The following is a 20,098-nucleotide window of genomic DNA, read 5'->3' on the forward strand; positions in this document are numbered from 1 at the left end:
TTGGATGCCCGCTTTTTGAACGTGATTGAAAATNAACCTTCTCTTTCAATCAAATTTTCGATTTGAGCTTGATGAATCATCTTATTTTTTATTTAATAAAAATTTTAATAATGTTTCGTATTTAGCGCTACCTAGTGTTGGTTAGGTTAGAATCATACATGTCATACAGAGAGATGTGTGTCAGAGTGTTACCTCTAATTTGAGTTTTCAAAACAAAACACAACACAAAACAAAGACGGACGAGAAGAGTAATACGAATTTGAAAATGTATTAACTTTAATGGCGAACTCCAAGAGAAATAAATATGAATACACTTTTTCTGATTTAGATTTCCACGAATGCATTGTTGTAAATGATGCAACGGAGAATAAGCTAGACGGAATTCATACAAGATGTCCATTATGCAATGAATTTTCCAAAAACTTTTATTGTGCTGATTGCGTTAGGAATGGAAATTTCACATACTCGAAAAAAAAATGTTTAGAAAGGTCTTTCATGTTTAGCCATCTCCTGTCAAGGTCTTGTATACTTAAAAAATTTAATTTTTGTCTAATTTAATATTTTTTGTCTTGTATAAATATTTTTTCCTTGTTTGTGTATATTAATTAAATGACTCATTAAAATAGTCTTTTTTTTTTTTTTTTAAAGTGTATAACCTAATATACACGACTAAATATACATTTTAGGGACATTTTATTTTTAAGCAGATTAATTGCTTAAATATAATTATACAATATAAAAAAAAAATTTGCGTTTAATATAACTAATGATAAATTACTTAATTTTTTAAAATAATGAATAAATTTAAAAATTTATGCTTAAAGTTTGTTACAAATATTTTTTACTATCTTCAGAAATATATTGCTTACAATTTTGATCTATATTATTTTTTCCTTTACTCTATTTTATCTGGCTCTTTTACTTTGTTTAGTTTTTAAAATGAAATGTTTGATGTATAGCATAATTAATGAAGAACTCTCAGAAAATTAAGGGCTAGGATATTTTATAAATAATGACTGTTTAAAAAATTTTGCTCGGTTTACATATACTTTAAGAATGTGATAACTAAATAATAGTTAAGTATTTATTGTTAAAGTAGTTGAAATATTTCCATTATCTATTTCTTCATATTGATTAATTGTTTTGTTTTTTAGGTTTGCTGACAAAAAGCCTAAAAAATATAAATTGGAAGAAGAAAAATCCGTAATTCTAGAAAGGTTTGTGTTTTTATTCTTTAGAGCAATTGAAAAGAACCTGATCAAATATTGATACGGTTTTGAGCTACTTGTTTTCTGTTATATACAATTCGCGATCGGAATACACCATCTGTAAAGGACTGGTTCCATGTATTGATCCAAACCCTTCCCTCTTTTCAGTTGTATGGGAATGTTCTACAATATTTTCCGTAATAAACTATCACAAATATTTTTTTTTAAATTTTCACAATACTTTCTTATAGAACTATTTTAAAATGTAGTTTTCAGTTCCATATAATTGCCTCACATAGAAGTTTTCAATCTAATCTATTTGAAAATAGAGACAGAAACTAACACACTTCCATTTATGACTCTCTACACGCTTATAGTGAAAGCATTGGAAGTGTTGCCATAGGTAGGGTATTCTGCTCTATGTCTCCTGTAGCCATTTTGATTGGCAATACATAAAATTTCTCACTAAATTTCTATTAAAAACTTGTTTCTCTATGGGGATGGTAATTAATTGCTACCCACTGTAAAATACTGAGTTCAATCGGTAGTGTTTGATCATCATGCTTAGCATGAGGAATATCAAAGATATTTATGATTGTTGTTAATTTACGTCGCACTAGAGCTGCACAATGGGCTATTGGCCACGGTCTGGGAAACATCCCGGAGGATGAGCCGAAGACACGCCATCACAATTTTGATCCTCTGCGGAGGGGATGGCGCCCCCGCTTCGGTAGCCCGACGACCTGCGCGCGAAGTCGAGCACTTTACGGTAGCACAGTTTAACGAGGACCAATACCGCACACCCTCGGTCCCTACGCAGACTGATCCAAGTGGTCACCCACCCGCACACTGACCGTAGCCAGTGATGCTTGACTTCGGTGATCTGCTGGGAACCGTGTCTTAAGGATCAGTCCACTGCGGGAAGATATTTATGAGATTAATTATAGAAATTATAAACAATGTATGAAACTGAATAATTTAATTGAATAAGTTTAAGATTAGAAAAATAGAGTTTCGAAACAAATTTGATTTAGATAACTTTAAATAAGTGCCTTTTTTTTTATCTATTAGTTTATATGAAAAATAGTGGCACAATTGCAACAGATTCAGTTAATGAATGATAAAAAAATTAAGAAAAACAAAAAAATAAATGTGAAATAAAAATTTTTTAATAAACAATAAAAAAATTAAGAAAACAAAAATTTAATTAACTATTAGTTTGCTTTTGCTCTGTCTCGTCTGTGGAAATGACTTGTATTTTCGTTAAATAGGTCATAAATTGATATATATATATATATGAAACTATAAAAGGTTGGTGTTTTCCTGTGTCAAAAAAAAAATTTTATGTATTAAATAATTTTTTATTGAACATTTGAATAAATTTTTTGTTTTTTTCCTTCCAGATATGAAACTGCTCTTGCCAAAAAGAAAGAAATAGAAGATTTGGTAAATAATATTTTTAAATTTCAAAAATGTTGTGTTTTAATTTATTCCTCAAGACTGATTGTGACATAGGAACAACAAAATTCTGATACAAATTTTTATTTTTGGGATGTAAAATTATGTAGGATGTCGTTTTCTATACATTATATGTTTGTTTCTATACCTTCTATGTTTTTTTCAATACCTTCTATGTTTGAAAATATGCTTCAAGTTTGGGCATGTCTGAGATTCATAATAAAAATTTTATAAACTTTTATACTACTTTTAAGCCAGTATTTGATTCAGTTATTAAAAGTATAAAAAATTTAAAGTATAAAATTTTTTAACAGTATAAAAAATTTAAAATTTATGAAGTATACAAAATTTACAGTGATCTTCTACTTCTGTTCTAACATTAAATGGCTTTTAGTCACCTTAAGATTTTGATTTCCTTTTTTAATTATTGTTTTAGTTCCCTTGGAATTTCTTTCGGTGCTATTCCAGGTGTTAGAATATTGTTCCCTGACGGGTTGATGAAATGCAAATGGAGTTAGTGGGGCAAATTTATGGCTTTTAAATGACACAGTGAGAAATTCTATTAAGTCTGGTAGTAAACAAAATGTATTCAATGCAACGTGAATGTTTCTCAAGCAAGCACTGTCAGGGGTTAGGATAACATTAGTGAGCAAGGGGCCTCTCTTATATCTTAATTCTTGTCTGTAAAAATATGTTCTATCACAAAAGGTATTCATTAAATATAATTTAGTGATTCTAAGTAATACTTCGTATTTTTAGCTTGATTGTACTCAAATTAAAGTTCTTCGTGCTCTGACCTTCAAAAGCAAGCCTGAACTCATTTCTGTTCTATACCAATATATTTGCCTACAACGATGAAAAACTAAAGTTTTTCTTTTCTTGTTTGCTCATCTCAATTTAGATCAGGGACAAACTGTTGAGAAAAAAAAATTTACAAGAACTTATTTGGTCTCGCAAACCATTGTCAATACAACTTTGACATACAATTGTTTTGTTTTTTTTAAAGCTGATATTTTCTAATTATAATGTATTTTTTTCTCCGTTGCTGAATCTTAAATGGGTTGCAAATAACTCTTTTTAATTACATGCTATAACTATCTTATTAGTAAACTTCAATTTGCATGTTTTAAATTTAAAAATAAAATTTTCTGATAAATCTTGAAAATTTTGCAGTGTATGTATGTGTATTAATGAATATAAATATGTATTTCATTAATAAAATGTTATACATAATTGTTACATAGTAATTGCTACATAATTTTTTGATAATCCATTTTAAATTTAATTTTTTTACTAAATTAAAAAAAAAAAATTTAATTTTAGAATATTACTATACAGGCATTGCCCATTTTGACCCATAATACTGTTTCAAATATTAATAAAAACATAAAAGAATGAACATTTTTGAATTTTTTTGTATTAGAGTACTTAACTAATTCAAAAAACAAACTTTTTCATTATATCTAATTTTTAAAGAAGTAACTTTATTTCTTAAGTAAATAAAATCTTTTGATTTTCTGTTTGTTTTCCCTGTTTTGTATTTGTTGTAATAATTTGTCTGTAATCTTTTATCTATGTCTGTCTTGATTTATTTACATTAAATATTTCCGGTTACTTATTCTTATCTTTACTATGCATCTGAGTAAAAAAAAATTTTAATTTTTGTCATTCATCTCAATACAATTAATCTAAATACACTCCTTATTTTTACAATTACAACTTCATGTTAAGAGGACACTAAACTAGCAGAGAAACATTTTGTAGCAAATTATCTTTCACTTATATAAGTAATTTAAATTTTAAAGTATAGGAAAAATAAGTTCAAGTAAACCTAGAGTAAACCATGAAACTAGAGTAAACCAGAACCTAGTAACCATAATCATGAACCATTTCTTAAAAGTACTAAACGTTAACAGTTTAGAGTAAGATTTTGCAGTAGGGAAGTAATCCTAAAATAATTTTTTTTGCATTTTGATATTATGAAGGAAAAAAAATTCAAAATTGAAACTTTATGATTCACTCTAGGTTTACTAGTGCTCACTTTTCTCTGAACTTAAAAGACCAATCAAAATTAAACAGAATTTGTGACGAAAAGTCCTCTTAAAATTACTCCTAAACATGAAATCGTTTAGTTTTTATATCTTGCCCTCAGAAAGTATATGAGCATTCCTGCTTAATAAATGTATTGTAAGAAAAAAAAATAGAAAGCACTAATTAAAAAAAATATATAATTTTAACATACACTATATATTAATATATTTTTAATATATTTCTTTTAGAAGCTTAGCATCCAGTTTGCTAAAGAAAAAGTTAAGAACTTAAAGAGAAATATAAAAGATGTCAAAATTGAAATCTCAAAAGGTATGCTTTCAATTTCTCATTTATTTTGATATGGATAAATTCATTACCAGTGTATGAATTTATTCTGGCAATTTTATTCATTTCTGTATAAAATAAAAATGTATACGAGAGAATACATTAAAAAAAATATCTCTAAATTAGACTGTTACAAAACATATTTTGTCTTCAAAGTATTTTTTTGTCATTAAAAAATTCATTTAAAAACATTGCATCTTTTAGCATGCATTGAATGAAATAAATTGAAAATGCAAACCTGCTAATTATAAAAATGATGTACATAAGTTGATGATGACCTGCTATCTATGCAAATGATGTAGATATATATATATACGATGATGATCTGCTATCTATACTAATGATAACTATCTTATAAAAGTTTCAATTGATTAGAATTGAATTAATCAAATTCAAAAGTTGAAAAGATTAGAAAAATGTGTGTTTCACAGCTATTGTTTTTACAGTTAAACATGTTTTTTTTTACCCCAACTTGACACCTACTCATATAGTGAAATTTAATCTATTTACTAGTATAATATTCAATTAAATTTTTTAAAAATTGCAAGTATTACACTTCAAACCAAGAGTTAAGGTTTTAAATTGTTTAAAGGTTTATACGTGTTCAATAATGAACACAACTCTGGCAAGGACAACAAATCAACTATACTTCATTACTGTTTTCTAGAAACTAAAATATTAAGGGATATTTTTCTTTAGTTTATGCAGGAATCCAAAAGAGACACTGTTATGTCAGTTTAAAATGCTGTAATAGTTAAATTTTTGTTCTCTAGGCTTTTATCTTAATGTTTTTATTTAAAGAATGTAAATGTTTGAATTTTTTTATCATTTAAAATTTTTCTCAACCTTACTCTTGATTGAAAAATGTCTGTGGTGTTTGATGTAATTTAATCTAATTATTCTCTTTTGACATTTATCTTATTTATTACTATGTCATGTTTTATAATTATTGCATACCATTCTTGAATAGTTTTATTACCAACTTCTGTTATTTTTTGCCAGGGTTGACATAATTTAATTTATTTAACTTATGCAAACCATGACAACAAAAACTTAACTTGTGCAAAAACACCGAAAACACATTTTTTAAGGTAAAAATTTTTTTTCTTTATTTTTATGATAGTAATATTTTTTTATGTCTAACTTTATTGTCAGGGTCACGTGATGTAATAACACGCATTTTCTGATGTTGCGAGCTAAAAGCTTGATATTATAGATATGATCATTTTTTTTTGTTTTGGTTTTTTTTTTGAACAATGGATGAAAAAGAATAATAAAATGGTGAATTAGTTTTGTAGAATTTTGCGTTATTTCTTTTGTAAAAGGTTACGACTGACATTTATCAATAGTGAAGATTTAAACTAAGGAATAAGGATAAAGAGATAATATAAAAAGAGATAGATAAAAATAGAGTGTAACTTTTAAATTATAAATTTTCATTTGCTCTTTTAGTATCAGTTAATAAATATTTTAATTAAACTCAAATAATTTTATATTTATTTAAGAACAAAGTGTTTTTAAAACTTATGAATTTGATGTTTGTTTATCGTTTTAAAGTCATATTTAAATAAGCTCCAGAGCTAAAATATTTTCGATAGGTTAGTTCCACTCCAAGCTAAAGATTCAGCTCTGCAACGACACCAGTAATTTTACTACAGATTTAAGCTTGTTTTATAAGTTTCAGATTTCAATTTTAAATTTTCACAATAAAAAAATAATAACATAATTATCAGCTCACTCAGTAAATACAAACTGAATTTAATTCAATAAACAGTTCAGTTATTTGTTCAGTTTTAAGTAAAGAATTGAATCTGAAGTCCTCCTTCATATTTGTTCTTAAATCATTGTAAATGTATTTTAATGCCGCGAATAGTTTTCTACAGCAATAGTATTTTAATTGTGAAAATGAATTTTAGGTATTAGTATGTTATAATTATTAGATATTGAAATGACAAGAATTACTAACCCAATTTTAAATAAAATTTACATTTAAAAAATTTAATTGAATTTAATTTATTTAAATAAAATTATTGCCCAGACACAAATTATCCATATTTATAAAATCATCCTGAAATTAAAAGCCTGAAAATCCTCAGTATATATTTTTTATATTAAGCCTTAAAAAGTTTAAATGACTCTTAAAAAATTTAAATAGCCCTGAAGAATTGGAAAATTTAGAGCTGCAGAATGTTGGTTTAAATTAATTTACTTTTGATTATGGGGCAAATCTTGAGTACCAAATTACTAAGATAGCATTTATACTGTGGTTAGTTATATAACAATGTTAGCAATTATATTGCTATCATTATTATTAATATTAAAAATAATAGTATATACAATTATAGTAGAAAAATAATAGTAGATGAGGAAATTTATGTATTTTAGTTTGTGTATTGTTGTTAAATAAAGGATCATTAATACATTTAATTGCTAAAAAAATATATAGATATACAGTTCAAATTTTTAAAAATTAGATTTAAATGAAAAGAAAGCCTTTTTTTATCCAGGTTTAATCAACCTTTTTTTCCCCCACATAGGACAGAAAAGAATTGAAGTAATAAAAAGTAAGAAAAGCAAATTAAATCAGGAACAAGAAGAGCTTTCTCTACAGCAAAGAAAAAGGAGAGAAACAGTGAAATTGAATCATGCTAGACTAAGTATTTGTGAATCTGATCTTAATACCAAGCAATGTGCCTTACAGTCTGTTGTTAATTGTAGAGTTAAAGAATTAGTCACACATATTTTCCCTATATCTAAAGTTCCTCCACCTCGGTAAGTGAAAGTCATTGTTATTGGTATAAGAAAAATTAATTGCAAACTGTTTCGAATTTAGCAAAAACTTACTGGTTATTTGCATATTTTTTTCATTTATTCCTTTTTTTTTTAACTCTTGTAGTTTAACTTTTTTTTTTTTCCATTTATATATTTAAAAAATGTATTGTACTTATTTACTAAATCTTGTGCTTGAAGATAATTTTATTTTTATTTATTGTGTGTAAAAAGCTCACATGATCAAGATATATATGTGTAACAATTAAAATAGAAAACTAGACATCTTAATAAGCCTAACAATGTGTATTCACATGTTGCTTTCTGGGTGTCTATCAATTTCGCATGAAGAAAAATATATTGATACTTATATTTAAAGAGCACCAAAAAAAAGAGAGAGAGAGAGAGAGAGAGATAATTTGTCAACATATCTCTCTCTCTCTCTCATTTTTTTTTTTTTTTTTTTAAAGGTTGGCACTAAGAGTAGGTGATTCTATACTTATCTTCTATTTTTATCTTTATTTTTAATTACTTTTATTAAAAATAAAGATAAAAATAGAAAATAAGTATAGTATATACTTATATTTAAAGAGCACCAAAAAAAAAAAGATATAATTTGTCAACATATCTCTTTCTCTCTTTTTTTTTTTAAATTACTTTTATTTTTCTATACATTTTAAATTATTTAGCAAAAAAAGTCATTCGCTCCACACATGCTGCAGTGATATTGATATATAGTCAGAAACTACCATTTCCATATATTGGTTAGGATTTAAATGTTATTCTTTTACTAGAGTATATTTTCTATGATTGTTTTTCATTTTTTATTATTATGATTTGTTTTTTATTTGTTATTAATTTTGATTTTTAACTTTTATTATCATTTTTATAGGATTTTTTTTTCTTTTTTAGATTAAAACTAGTAAATTTCCTGCATTCCAGATTTAAAAATTTTACTAATCCATGCCAATTTTTTTTTCTTCGTTCAAGCAAATTGATCAGAAATATTGCCTTGATTTATTAATATTTTTCTAGAATTATAATTTATTTTTATGCATTTAAAAATCATGTTTTATTGTTTATAATTTAAATAAAGTTTGTTTTTTGTTAGTTTTATGTTATTTCGTATTGCTAATTAACTATTATTCTAAAAAACAAATTATTCAGAACTACTAGAAAAAAAATCTATTAATATTTTGAGTTTCCCACTCATTTTGTTCATTATCAAATGTAACTCAGTTTAATATTAATTTCCTGTATATTGTATGTTATATAAATTAAATTATTGCTTTACATTTTCATGATTTTACAACTAATCTCTTTTGTACAATTAAACTTTCAAGTTATTGAAGTTCTTGGTAACGAATGCCTACTCTTTAAAAGTTGGTATTTTGCATTCAAATTGTTCCACAATAATATTTTTTAACTTTTGCTAAATTTGTCATTATATTGTATTTTAAAAGCTTTTATTTTAAAAAAGCTACATAGTTTAGTTGATTATTTTAAGAAAGGAAAAAAATACTGTCCACTCTAACAGTTTGTATTTTTAGTTACCGAGGTGAAGGTCAGTTCGCGGAGACTGAGTTAGAAGAAGCTCAAAAAACCACCTATGTTCAAGGTCAATGGGTTATTGCTGGCAATCCAACGGATCAAATGCAATATAAAATAGTTGAGCCATGTATTCCTGTTACTGGAGATTATTCTGCTTATCCTACATGGTGTAAGTCTTATAAAAATTTGGTTTTAATTAATATCTTTAAAAATAGTTTGTTTTTTTTTGTTTTTTTCGTATCAAAACTGCTTTTAGGCTTGAGGTTAAATGTTAAAGACCCATAAAGTTTAGTTTGATTTATCCCCTACTTAGGGGGACTGGCATGTAATTCAAGAAAAACTAAAGTAGAGCTTGGTCAGATAGTCATTTCTATAGTTCTGCTTTTGTAGTCAGTGTGATACTTTGTACGATTGATTGGAAGAACTTCTGAAAAACCAATTGAAAAAAAATATTTCTGTAACAACAAAATTTTATAAAAAGGGATATTTGTCAGAGGTCTCTGTGTCAGCATTATTTGTTTAGTTGTAGTTGTTTAAACGTAATTGCAATTATTGATTCAAATCAAAGTTATTTTAAGACAGTTACTTAAAATAACTTTTATTACCCATCGTGACTTACTGACATTGGTAGTCCTTTTTTTTATTTCAAATTGACAGCATTTACTGTAAAAACTCACATTTACTAATCCATTTGGACTTAGAAAACAAGGAAAGCTGCCAATCAGAGAACTCAGCTCTGCTGAAAGAGACATCTATAAGGGAAATTTGAGGAACATTGTGGAAAAACTACTTGTGACAGCCTTGTTTTGTAACAGGCTGTAGTGCCTGTGAAAAAGCAGTTCTTTCTTAATCTGCCAAATTATTTAAATTATGTATGAGTGCTGTGAAATTATTTTGCCGGACATGCCCAAGCATGTAATAATTCGAATCGTTCATTTAAGTATTTTATCATAAATCCTGTAAATACCAATGAAGCTGTTCCTCAAATTTTGATTATAAATAGAAATTTAACAGTTAGCTTTTTTGTTTTATTTCCCTAATCATACTTTTTTTTTTATTAAAAGAAAGTTTCCCAAATTTTTACATAATAAAATAATAAATGCAAAAGTTGCAATCGAAAGCAAGTGGGTTATCCATTTAATAACTCTAAAGTTGATAACTGATTCAAATCTTTAAAGATATTCAAAAATGTAATAGTTGTTTTGTTTTTTTTATTATTATTATTGTAAAGTTTGTTTAACAATATAAAATGTATATGTTTTCTTTAACTGCTTTGTCTTTCTGTTATTAGATACAACTTAATGTTTATATTAACCTTCCGTTAGTCGCGCGCACCTCACAGGTGCATCCCTACTGCACTTCCACCTCCTTTGCCGTCAATAGATTTTTCCGGGGGTCGAGCCTAATGTTATGTTCCTAACTTTGGATTACTCAAATGTCCGTGTAAAACCGACCTTAGAACATGTCGATGGAGAGTTGGAACCGCTCAAATCACCCCTCTGGTGCAGCGCGACCATTGACGCAAGTATTATGGATATAATATTTTTATGAATTAAATATATATATTTTATCTCATTTTCTGTCCTTCTCAACGTAGCAGGTATAAATGGTCAAGTTATATACACAGAAAATGGTTACGGAGTAAAAAACCGCAGAACCTTCTTGCGTTAATTGGTTGAACATCTTGTGATGGAGGAAGAGATCCGACGCGGGAGCAAGAAAAATTTATCTTCGGTACTTCGCTAAATAAGTTTTTTGATATTTATCTCTCTAAAGAGTCTTAAATTGGTAACAATTAACTATTTAAACTAGACTAAATTTCATTTGGCTTTCAAAAAATCAGAAACACCTCATAGGTGCAACGCGATTAACCATGTCGGAAACAAGTGCGCGACTAACGGAAGGTTAATATACATTCAAAAAGAAGTGCTTTGGCATGTAAAAGCTTCATTTGATGTGTTACTATCATATCGCAAACTAACATATGCAGTAGGGCATGTAACAATTTTGATTTTTTTTTTTTACCCTGTTATGTGTACAATTTGCATACAAACAAAATTTTAATAACATATTATAAATATATTTTTTTAATTTATGTTTATTTCATTTTTACCAATGCAGATTAAAAATTAATGATCCAGTCATAGTATGTGGTAGATATTGTATTTTGGTGTATTTTTAATTAAACTTTTCAATTTTTTATTTGATATTTTCATATTTATTTTCATAATCATTTTGATCTGTGTATTGTAGCTTACTAGACACAAGCTAAGATATAAATAACTAAAACTGTGAAATGTTATGAAATTATTCATAATTAAGAGTATTTGTGATTAGTATAAAGTATATTATAAAATAAATATTGCATCAAAGTGCTTTTTTATCTTTTATTTATTTCCTTTTTTTTTTTTTTTTTTTTTTTTTTTTTTTTTTTTTGTCTTAACTGGTTCTATAAAGTACCTTCATAGTAACTAATTTCTTCTTCCAATAATCTTAAATTCTCTTCGAAATTTGAGCAGTTTTTATAATGAGTTGTTTCTTGTTAATTTTGTTTCTTTATTGTTATTTTTTTAATGTATTATGTTTGTGTTCTTTACAGCTTGCTTAACGGTTTTAAAAAAGTTGTCAGAAAAGTCTAAATTTTAATTTTTTTCTTTTCTTGAAGGTTCATCTTTTTCAAGCCTAACCTCTAGTGCAGATTATGTTGAAGGCATTTCTAGAGATAATCTCTCCAATGCAGATAAACATCTGTATGATGTTGCCTATGGCATTAGTGGTGCCCTTTCATACACAGCTCAATTAGTAAACATACTAGCTTTTTACATGGATGTTCATTTGCCAAAACGATCAAGTATTAAGTAAGTTGTAAAGATATTCAAAGTTGTGATTTTATCTGGAATATGTATTTTGATTATCTTTTTAACTTTTTGACATTTTGAAGATAATTAACCAATGTAATTCTTCTCCTGTATGACAACATTTTGTACTTGATTAAAAATTAAACCTAAAGGCATATCTTGTCGAGCCTATATTATCATTAGACTGGTTTAAACCAAGGTGTAAACCTAATGGTTTTTATTAGTTTTAAAAAATAACCATGTCTGGGATTATTTATTTCATTTAATAAGATTTCTTTCATTTGTGGAAGTATTTTTTACTTGCAATTCATTTTAATGAAAAGTATTTTAAGTTTTGTTATATTTATTATTTTTTAGAGAAAAATACTATATATATGTACACCGAAGAGCCATTACCTTATGACCACCCTGCTAATAACATGTAAGACCACCTTTAGCCCTCAAAACTGCTAGCACCCGCCATGGCATTGATTCCACAAGGTGCTGATAGGTAGTCTGAGGTATCTGGTACCAAGCGCTCACCAACTGGTCCTGCAATTCCCTCACATTTCGAGGGGGTAGCGTGGCCGCGCGAATTTGGTTTTCCAAGTAGGACCATAAATGCTCTATTGGATTAATGTCAGGTGAATTTGGGGCCAAGACATGACTTGAAAGTCTCTGGAATGTTCCTCGACAATTCGACCCTTATGACATGGTGCATTATCCTGTTGGTAAGCACCATCCCCCGCAATAAAAACAGTTGCCATGAATGGGTGAACCTGGTCTGCAACTATGTTCAAGTAGCTTACAGATGTCAGGGATTGTTCTATGAGGATTGTGGATCTAATGTGCCCCATGAAAACATTGTTCCTGGGCGAAAAACCATGAAAACCTAGGCGAGCCCATTGTTATAGATGGAGGGTGGTCATAATGTAAAGACTCTTGAGTGTATATATATATATAAATCAATACTTTCATTATTTTGTATTACTCTATATATCATAATTATCATTATGAAATTTGGAAAAGACAATTTTTGATCTTTTACTGAATAATTTCAAAACTCATTTCATTATTTTTTAATATAAAAAAAATTTACTCATCATAATCTACTTTGACTTTGAAAAACTATTTTTAAAGTACAAAAAAAAAAGCTTTTTACTGCTTTAGTTTTAATTCTGTAGTTTTGCAAAATGATATATCAAATTTTATTAATTAATATGTATATATGGAGATGCCAACTTGCTCCAAGACTGTGGATAATTATTTTCAAGTGCTAGTATTTAATGTATTATTCTTGTTTTATAAATTTGATTTTTAGGATTTTTACTCACCACTGTCTCTAAATAATTCAATGACTTTTCTGAAATGTCACTTAGCTGCAATTATGTTGTATTGAGTTGGGAAGTTTTAAAATTTGGAAAATAACCAAAAATCTACAAATTTTAATTTATAGTTCTCTACTGTTTGTTATTTATTTATTTTTTAAAATATTTTGTAAAGTCTGGTGCAGTTGGCATGTCTGTATATGTATAAATGCAAATATTCTAGAAAAAGTAATTCCTGAATCTGTTATTTATTTTCAGTGATTTCTATAGAGATGAATATATTCAAAGATTCTCTCCTAATGTTGCCAAACTGAATGCAAACATAATTAATCTTTGTCTATCACAGAATATCAATTTATCTGAGCTAAGTGCTCATAGAACTGTGTCTAATCTTCTATTGCTAATTGAATCGAAAAATAAGGACAGCAGGAGGTAAATACTGATTTTTTAAAAATTATAAATTTCCCTTGTATTTTTTATATTATAATTATAGGGATGAGTAGATGAAGGTATGTAACAGAAAGCATTTAATACTGTCTTAGATTTTACAGCCAGTTTTATCAGACTAATATTTTTGTTGAGTGAGCTTCTTCAGCATTTATGTCAGAGTTTAAGTAAGAACGTCTCATCTTTCCTTTATATACAACAAAAAATGTTAAATAACCCATTCTTTAGCTCAACCGTAAAAAAAAAAAAAAAAAATTCATTCGTAAACAGTGTTCAGTTTTCCAATGCATTCATGAAGAATGAAAAATATTTCTAGTTGATCTGTAAAGTTTTATATTTATGAAATTACGGTAATTGTCTCTCTTTGTATTTTCTAATTAAAAAATTTTTTATGTGTTTAGCACATTTGTTATCAAAGTTCTTCAATTCTTTTGAAATAGCATGCTAATTTATTTTTTATTTAAGAAAGAAAAAGGTAAGGTATTAGATTCTAGTTTTCTAATTCCGATTCAGTGATTAAAAAAGATAAGAAATATTTATCAATTTATATTTTGAAAAACATAAGAAATAATTATCTATTTATATTTAGTAATGTGATTCTCACAAATTATTTTTTATTCAATTGCATTCAATTTTAAAAATGTATTAAATACATTGGTGCCAATTTGTACAGTAGATGATAATTTTTTTTCTTAATGGTGGTAATATTTACATTTTAACTAATGAATTTTAATTTATTTCAATCAATCTGAACATTTGTAGATTAGATATGCTTTAAAGCTGCTGTTTCAAACCCCTGGGCCATGGACCAGTACTGGGCCATCTGAAGAACATTAAATTATTTCCAATTTATTTGCTGAGTTGTCTTTCTTTCGGGTTTGTACAACTTTCCGTGGATGAGAGGTTAACTGGGAGCTGTCACTTAGAACCACAGCAATGCTGCACATGTAATTAAGTTTTGTTTTGACGACGTGTATAAAAATACAATTAAACTCTTCCCTCAGAAATAAGTTTAGGGAGCACTGCTTTAACATGTTGACTGCCGCATCAAAGTTTCTGATCAGACTGCTTCACCAATATTGTGGTGACACTTATTTGACTACTTGCGAAAGATATCCGTATGCATTTTGAAAGATATTTCTCAGGAAGTAACAAAACCATTAAATTGTTATAAAAGTAATACAAAAATGGTTTATTAAGAAAATTATTGTGAGCCTCGTTAAAGCTTTCTTGCCCACTGAAAAATAAGTTTCCCATTTTTCTTTTCAAAATTTCAACAAATTGGGGTTAAGTTATACTCTTCTTTACTCAGCAAGCCTTCAAACTGATCATGTAAGTGGCGAGATAAGAATGGGGCGAGAAATTATTCTTGTGACTCGCATTATTAAATTCAGAGACTCACATGATTAAAATATGAGTGGGAGTAATTAACAGAATACGCTGTGTACAGCGATACACGTGTCCTGAAGGAGATTTCCCTGCAAACGTGTGCAGCAGTTAAAGTGTTGGTAATATAGTTTTAAGTTTATATTATAGTTAAGTTATTAAGTTTATATTATAGTTAAGTTAATAATAGTTTTAAGTATTATTAAACTTCTACTTTAAAAAAATCTTTCCCAACGACCTCAACAGTTGGCAGTTATGTAAATGACCTGAATTTTCATCTTTTTTTTACCATTTTCTAGTCAGGGGCATCAATTTCGGCAAAGAAAAGAATTTTGCACCTCCTATTCTAATGTGAATCTGGCGCTGAATTATTTTTTGTTATTGTATTCCTTCTCCCCATATTTCCTTAAATATTATGTCTTTAGTTCAATTGCCAAAATTTTCTATCTATTGTTCACAGGCTGTAGAACACTGTTGAAAGAAAAGTGATTAAATGACAGGCTTCAAATTTGTTTAAAAATAAAGAGACGTAAACAAATTATAGTTTATGCTATAAAAAAATATTTTGAAGCTTATGCACGTAGATGGATTGTAAAAATTTCCATAATAGGATATTTTAAATCACCCAAGCTCAAAATGTAATAAAATGTAACAAGTTTCATTTTATTATTTTTCAAACTTTGAAGTTTTTATGATTGGTGTTATCGGCTGACTAAATTTTTATGATTGATATAACTGGGATTTGTATAAATAAGTGTTTTTATTCTCTAGGTATTTGAGCTTGGAAGAACAAGAAGAATTACTAGAATCGCTGGAAGATTCTATTTTCAAAGACTTACCTGAAATTGATGAAAGTGACAACGATAACAGTGAAGCCGAATTTGTCCATGTGTCTGATGAGGACATACTTGAAGTTCCTGAAACTGAACCTATACCAGTTAGTATTGTACAGAGAGTACAAAATTTTTTTAATAGGTTCCAAGTGATAATTTTTTTAATTTAAGTTAGCTTTAAAACTATGTACTTTATCACTTAAGTGAAAGGTTGTAGATTGAATTGTCATCAATTAAAAGATTGATGCTTTATTGTTAATTGCTCATAATAAAGGTTGAGTTTTCCAGTCTATTTAAATACGGTAATATCTTGTTACTATTTTACCATTTAATCAAATAAATCGCTATTTATAACTTGCAGTAACTTTGCTTAAAAACAAGGCTTGATTACTATATATCCCTAATTTTTTTTTTCAATATTCAGAGCTCCTTTTTGCCTGAAAGGGACAATTAATAACCTTTCAATGCTGTAAGTATAGCGTTAAAAAATTAGACTTACTTAAAAATTCCTCATTCAAGAACATTTATAAGCTTGCACAGATTATTCATTTAAATGTTACAATAATTATACAACTAGAAAGTTATGGTAATTTTTTCCGAAATTAGTAATAAATATTTTTTGCTCAAAGGATCCTTTCTACAAAATGCAAGATATTTTATTTTCATTTTAAGTGAGTCTATACAAAAGAGTTTCTGTATAACAAAATTTTAAAAATCTATGAAATTTGTTGGACAATTCTAAATCTGACTTAGAATTGTCAACGCTTTTTTGTTTTCCAATTTAACAAAAATTAAGAATTTTAAATATTATTTTCTCACTTTAGAAGCCCCCTGAATCCCTTTATTCATCTGTGGTCTCACTTTGGAAAGCTGCCATTGGACAGAAATAAATTTATCTGTGATTCCAGATCTGAAGAATTTGATATAAGTTAATATGTTGAACAAATGTGTACATACTGAAGTCATTTTTGTAAAGGTGCTCATTTTTAATGAATTTTAAACAATTTTTCATAATAAAATCACTTTCTTGTGACTTATTGATCATTTTTTTTTTAATTCTCAGTACAAAAATTACTTCTGAAGTAGTGCATTTTTTTCTCTTAATTTTTGTGATCAAAAGAGTTTAAAAAAAGAAACTTATTAAAAAAGTAAAACCTTTATTCTGACAATTTTTCAAATAAATATTGAAAGAAACAGGCAAGTGTATGCTGGCATTTGTTGTACCTCTGTCACTAAATTTTGAAGTCCATATTCGATAGTTGGCCTTAGTAGTAAAATATAAAACAGGGATGCATTTCCTTGGGCCTTTGTTGTAGCAATGTAGTTAAATTTTGTAGTTCACATCCAATAAGTTTTGATAAAGTTTATATTCAAACATCTGTAAATCAAGATAAAATTATGTTTTACATTCTTCGCAAAATATTCTAAAAAAGTTAACATTTTAAATTGTGTTATTACCAATGGCACTGTTCTAGAAAATTCTTAATAATTGTATATTTTTTACTCACTTGTTAAAGTGAGTTTGTTGGGTAAAATCAATCGTCCCTTTAAGGAATGAGTTAATACTTTTGAAAGTGTTTTATTTCCATTTTAACTTGATATGCAACGTTGGCATTTGAATCAACAATTGCACAGCGTGCTTAGCATTTTTAAAAAGTGCTTAAAGGTGCTTATTTCTGATTTCAGTTTTTTAAAAGCCCGTAAAGGTGCTTTTTTATTTATTCGGGGTTTGTAAAAAGTGCTCAATTTTCTGTCTTTTAAAGAGAGATTTTTTCTTTGCCGTGACGATTGTTGTTCTAAATTGCAAAAAATGCACAATTTTCTCTGCAATATTTATCAGAAACTAGGTATTTTATCATGATTATGTAAAAGTTTTTGAATTTTATTGATTTTATGTTTATAGCTAAGAACTTTAAACGATAAAAAAAAAAGTTTATTACTATCCTAATTATGATTTTTTTTTTTTTGGAAAATGATTAAAAACCTTTTTTTGAGTGCTTAAAAAATGCTAATTTTTTGTTAAAAAATCTGACTGCATAACCTGATCGCACTTTTTGATTCAAGGGCAGACATTGCAGATTTTAAACTTTTTTCAATGCTAGTAGTATGTAAACATTTATTTTCCTTAAGTGAACTTATAACCACTTTAAAAATAAAAACTATACAAATTTAAAAAATATATGAGTATCCTTACAACTGTCCAGAATTTAGATTATTCATAGAATAACTTAGAATTTTTATTTAAGATGGCTAGCAAAAAATATACATTAAAATATACACTATTTAATTTTACCTTTTTTTAATTATTAGATAATTGTACCTAATTAATAAAAGGTGTAATATTGAGAAGTTATTTAAATTTTGAAAAGATGAAAGCCAGTAAATCTTTAAAGATGTTTTTATTTTGTGTGACTTTCTTTTCACATACTTTCTTTAATACTTAATTCTAATAAATAAATGTAGGAATGTTTTCAGTTTATATAAATTCTTAATCCTAGAGTTAGGTTGATAAAATTAGAATGTAACTGCTTTTTGAAACACATTTTTCGCTGCTCATTTTTGAAAATGTAGCTCAGAATTAGTTATTTTGCATCAAACACAAATGGCATAAGTACTCATGGTACAAAAAAAATGCACAAAACTGTCATATACAAAACAAGTTTGTATTGTTGCATATGATGAGTAAAATAAAGTGTTTGAATAGGTTTAAAAGAGCTTATTATAAAATATTAACTATATATAAATCATTTATAAATATACTACAGTCTCTGAGAATAGGAAATATTTAAGTTATACTTACCACAAATTAAAATATCAAATTAGGTATTTGCAAAATTTTTATTCTCCTGGTGGACTCCTGAAACAGGATGAGAAATTTAACATGAATGCTTCAATAAAACAATGAATGACATTTGGGACTTTTTTTACAGAAAGTCTTATTTTTGTATCTTTTAATGATAAAAGGATGTAAATGATTACAAGTTGTCCTGCTAAAAAATTAAATGTTCTGTTCAATGAACAAAAAAAACATTTAAAGCTTCACTGTGATCAGTAACTAAATTTTTGTATTTACTTATTCTGCTGTTTTTAACTACAGAAAATTCGTTTCTTTATAAAATTAAAAGTTCTTTATACAATCCTAAGGTAGATTTTTTCCCTGAATTTATACTTTCTTAAATTTAGAATCGGTTGTTGTTGTAGTTTATTTACGTTGCGCTACAGCTGCACAATGGGCTATTGGCGACGATATGGGAAACATCCCTGAGGATGATTCAAAGACATGGCATCACAATTTTTATCCTCTGCAGAAGGAATGGCACCCTTGCTTAAAGTCAAACACTTTACGGTAGAACAGTTAAATGAGAGCCAATACCGCACATCCTTGGTCCCTTCTTAGACTGATCGAAGTGGTCACTGACCGCAGTCTGATGTTTGATTTCGGTGTCTTACTGTAAACCGTGTCATAGCGTTCAGTCCACTGCAGGACTAGAATCTGTTATAAACATCTCACAATTTAAAAAATTTTCCTTGCCAAGAAATACTTATTCTGGTAATTTATTTTGTTCTGCATTTAATATTCTTCAAAGTACAAGTTTCATAATAAAATACTTCATCTAAATACAAACATAAATATATTTGATAAGATTAATTTTATCTGCAAACATTTTAAATGTAAACATTTTCATTTACAACTATTTTTACAAGTAAGTTTATTTTGAAAAACAAACTGCAAAATCTTAATACTATAAAAAGTAAAGATTTATTTTTACATTCTGTATTTTAAAACAAAAGAACGTTTTATTGTAAAATTTTTGCATGTTTTTCCGATTTTTATAATTACAAATATATTTGATTGTAAAATTATATCTAATTTTTTTTTCAACTCTAATTTCAAAAAACTCAAT

The 20,098-nt window shown here is 27.2% G+C and overlaps 2 protein-coding genes across 3 annotated transcripts in view; one reads left to right on the forward strand and one right to left on the reverse strand.

Moving 5' to 3' along the window:
- The first annotated feature begins 141 nt into the window (after positions 1-141).
- On the forward strand, positions 142-17,226 carry LOC107448174 (autophagy related protein 14). Its single transcript, XM_043052152.2, has 10 exons — positions 142-518; positions 1,155-1,217; positions 2,612-2,654; positions 4,946-5,027; positions 7,580-7,814; positions 9,362-9,531; positions 12,028-12,220; positions 13,786-13,959; positions 16,132-16,297; positions 17,018-17,226. Exons 1-10 carry the CDS (start codon positions 280-282, stop codon positions 17,081-17,083), a joined length of 1,431 nt encoding a protein of 476 aa, XP_042908086.1. The 5' UTR covers positions 142-279; the 3' UTR covers positions 17,084-17,226.
- A 104-nt stretch (positions 17,227-17,330) lies between these two features.
- The window catches only part of LOC107448180 (uncharacterized), a 28,576-nt gene continuing 25,808 nt past the window's right edge, over positions 17,331-20,098 (reverse strand). Inside the window, exons 5-6 of one of the 2 annotated variants that reach the window (XM_071185523.1) lie at positions 18,994-19,050; positions 17,331-17,571 (exon numbers count right to left, since the gene is read on the reverse strand). In XM_071185523.1, the coding sequence (XP_071041624.1) occupies positions 19,032-19,050 (19 nt within the window). In that variant the 3' untranslated portion in view covers positions 17,331-17,571; positions 18,994-19,031. The remainder of the gene's footprint in view (positions 17,572-18,993; positions 19,051-20,098) is intronic. The other variant, XM_071185522.1, reaches the window with a different exon arrangement.

Source organism: Parasteatoda tepidariorum, chromosome 9 (assembly GCF_043381705.1).
Source record: "Parasteatoda tepidariorum isolate YZ-2023 chromosome 9, CAS_Ptep_4.0, whole genome shotgun sequence".
Taxonomy (NCBI): domain Eukaryota; kingdom Metazoa; phylum Arthropoda; class Arachnida; order Araneae; family Theridiidae; genus Parasteatoda; species Parasteatoda tepidariorum.

Excerpts from the sequence above, each read along its gene's own strand:
- LOC107448174 (XM_043052152.2), top strand. The coding sequence starts at position 280 with ATGGCGAACTCCAAGAGAAATAAATATGAATACACTTTTTCTGATTTA. Across the intron at positions 519-1,154 it reads TTTAGCCATCTCCTGTCAAG|GTTTGCTGACAAAAAGCCTA; the intron begins GTCTTGTATACT and ends TTTGTTTTTTAG. Across the intron at positions 13,960-16,131 it reads AAAAATAAGGACAGCAGGAG|GTATTTGAGCTTGGAAGAAC; the intron begins GTAAATACTGAT and ends TTTATTCTCTAG.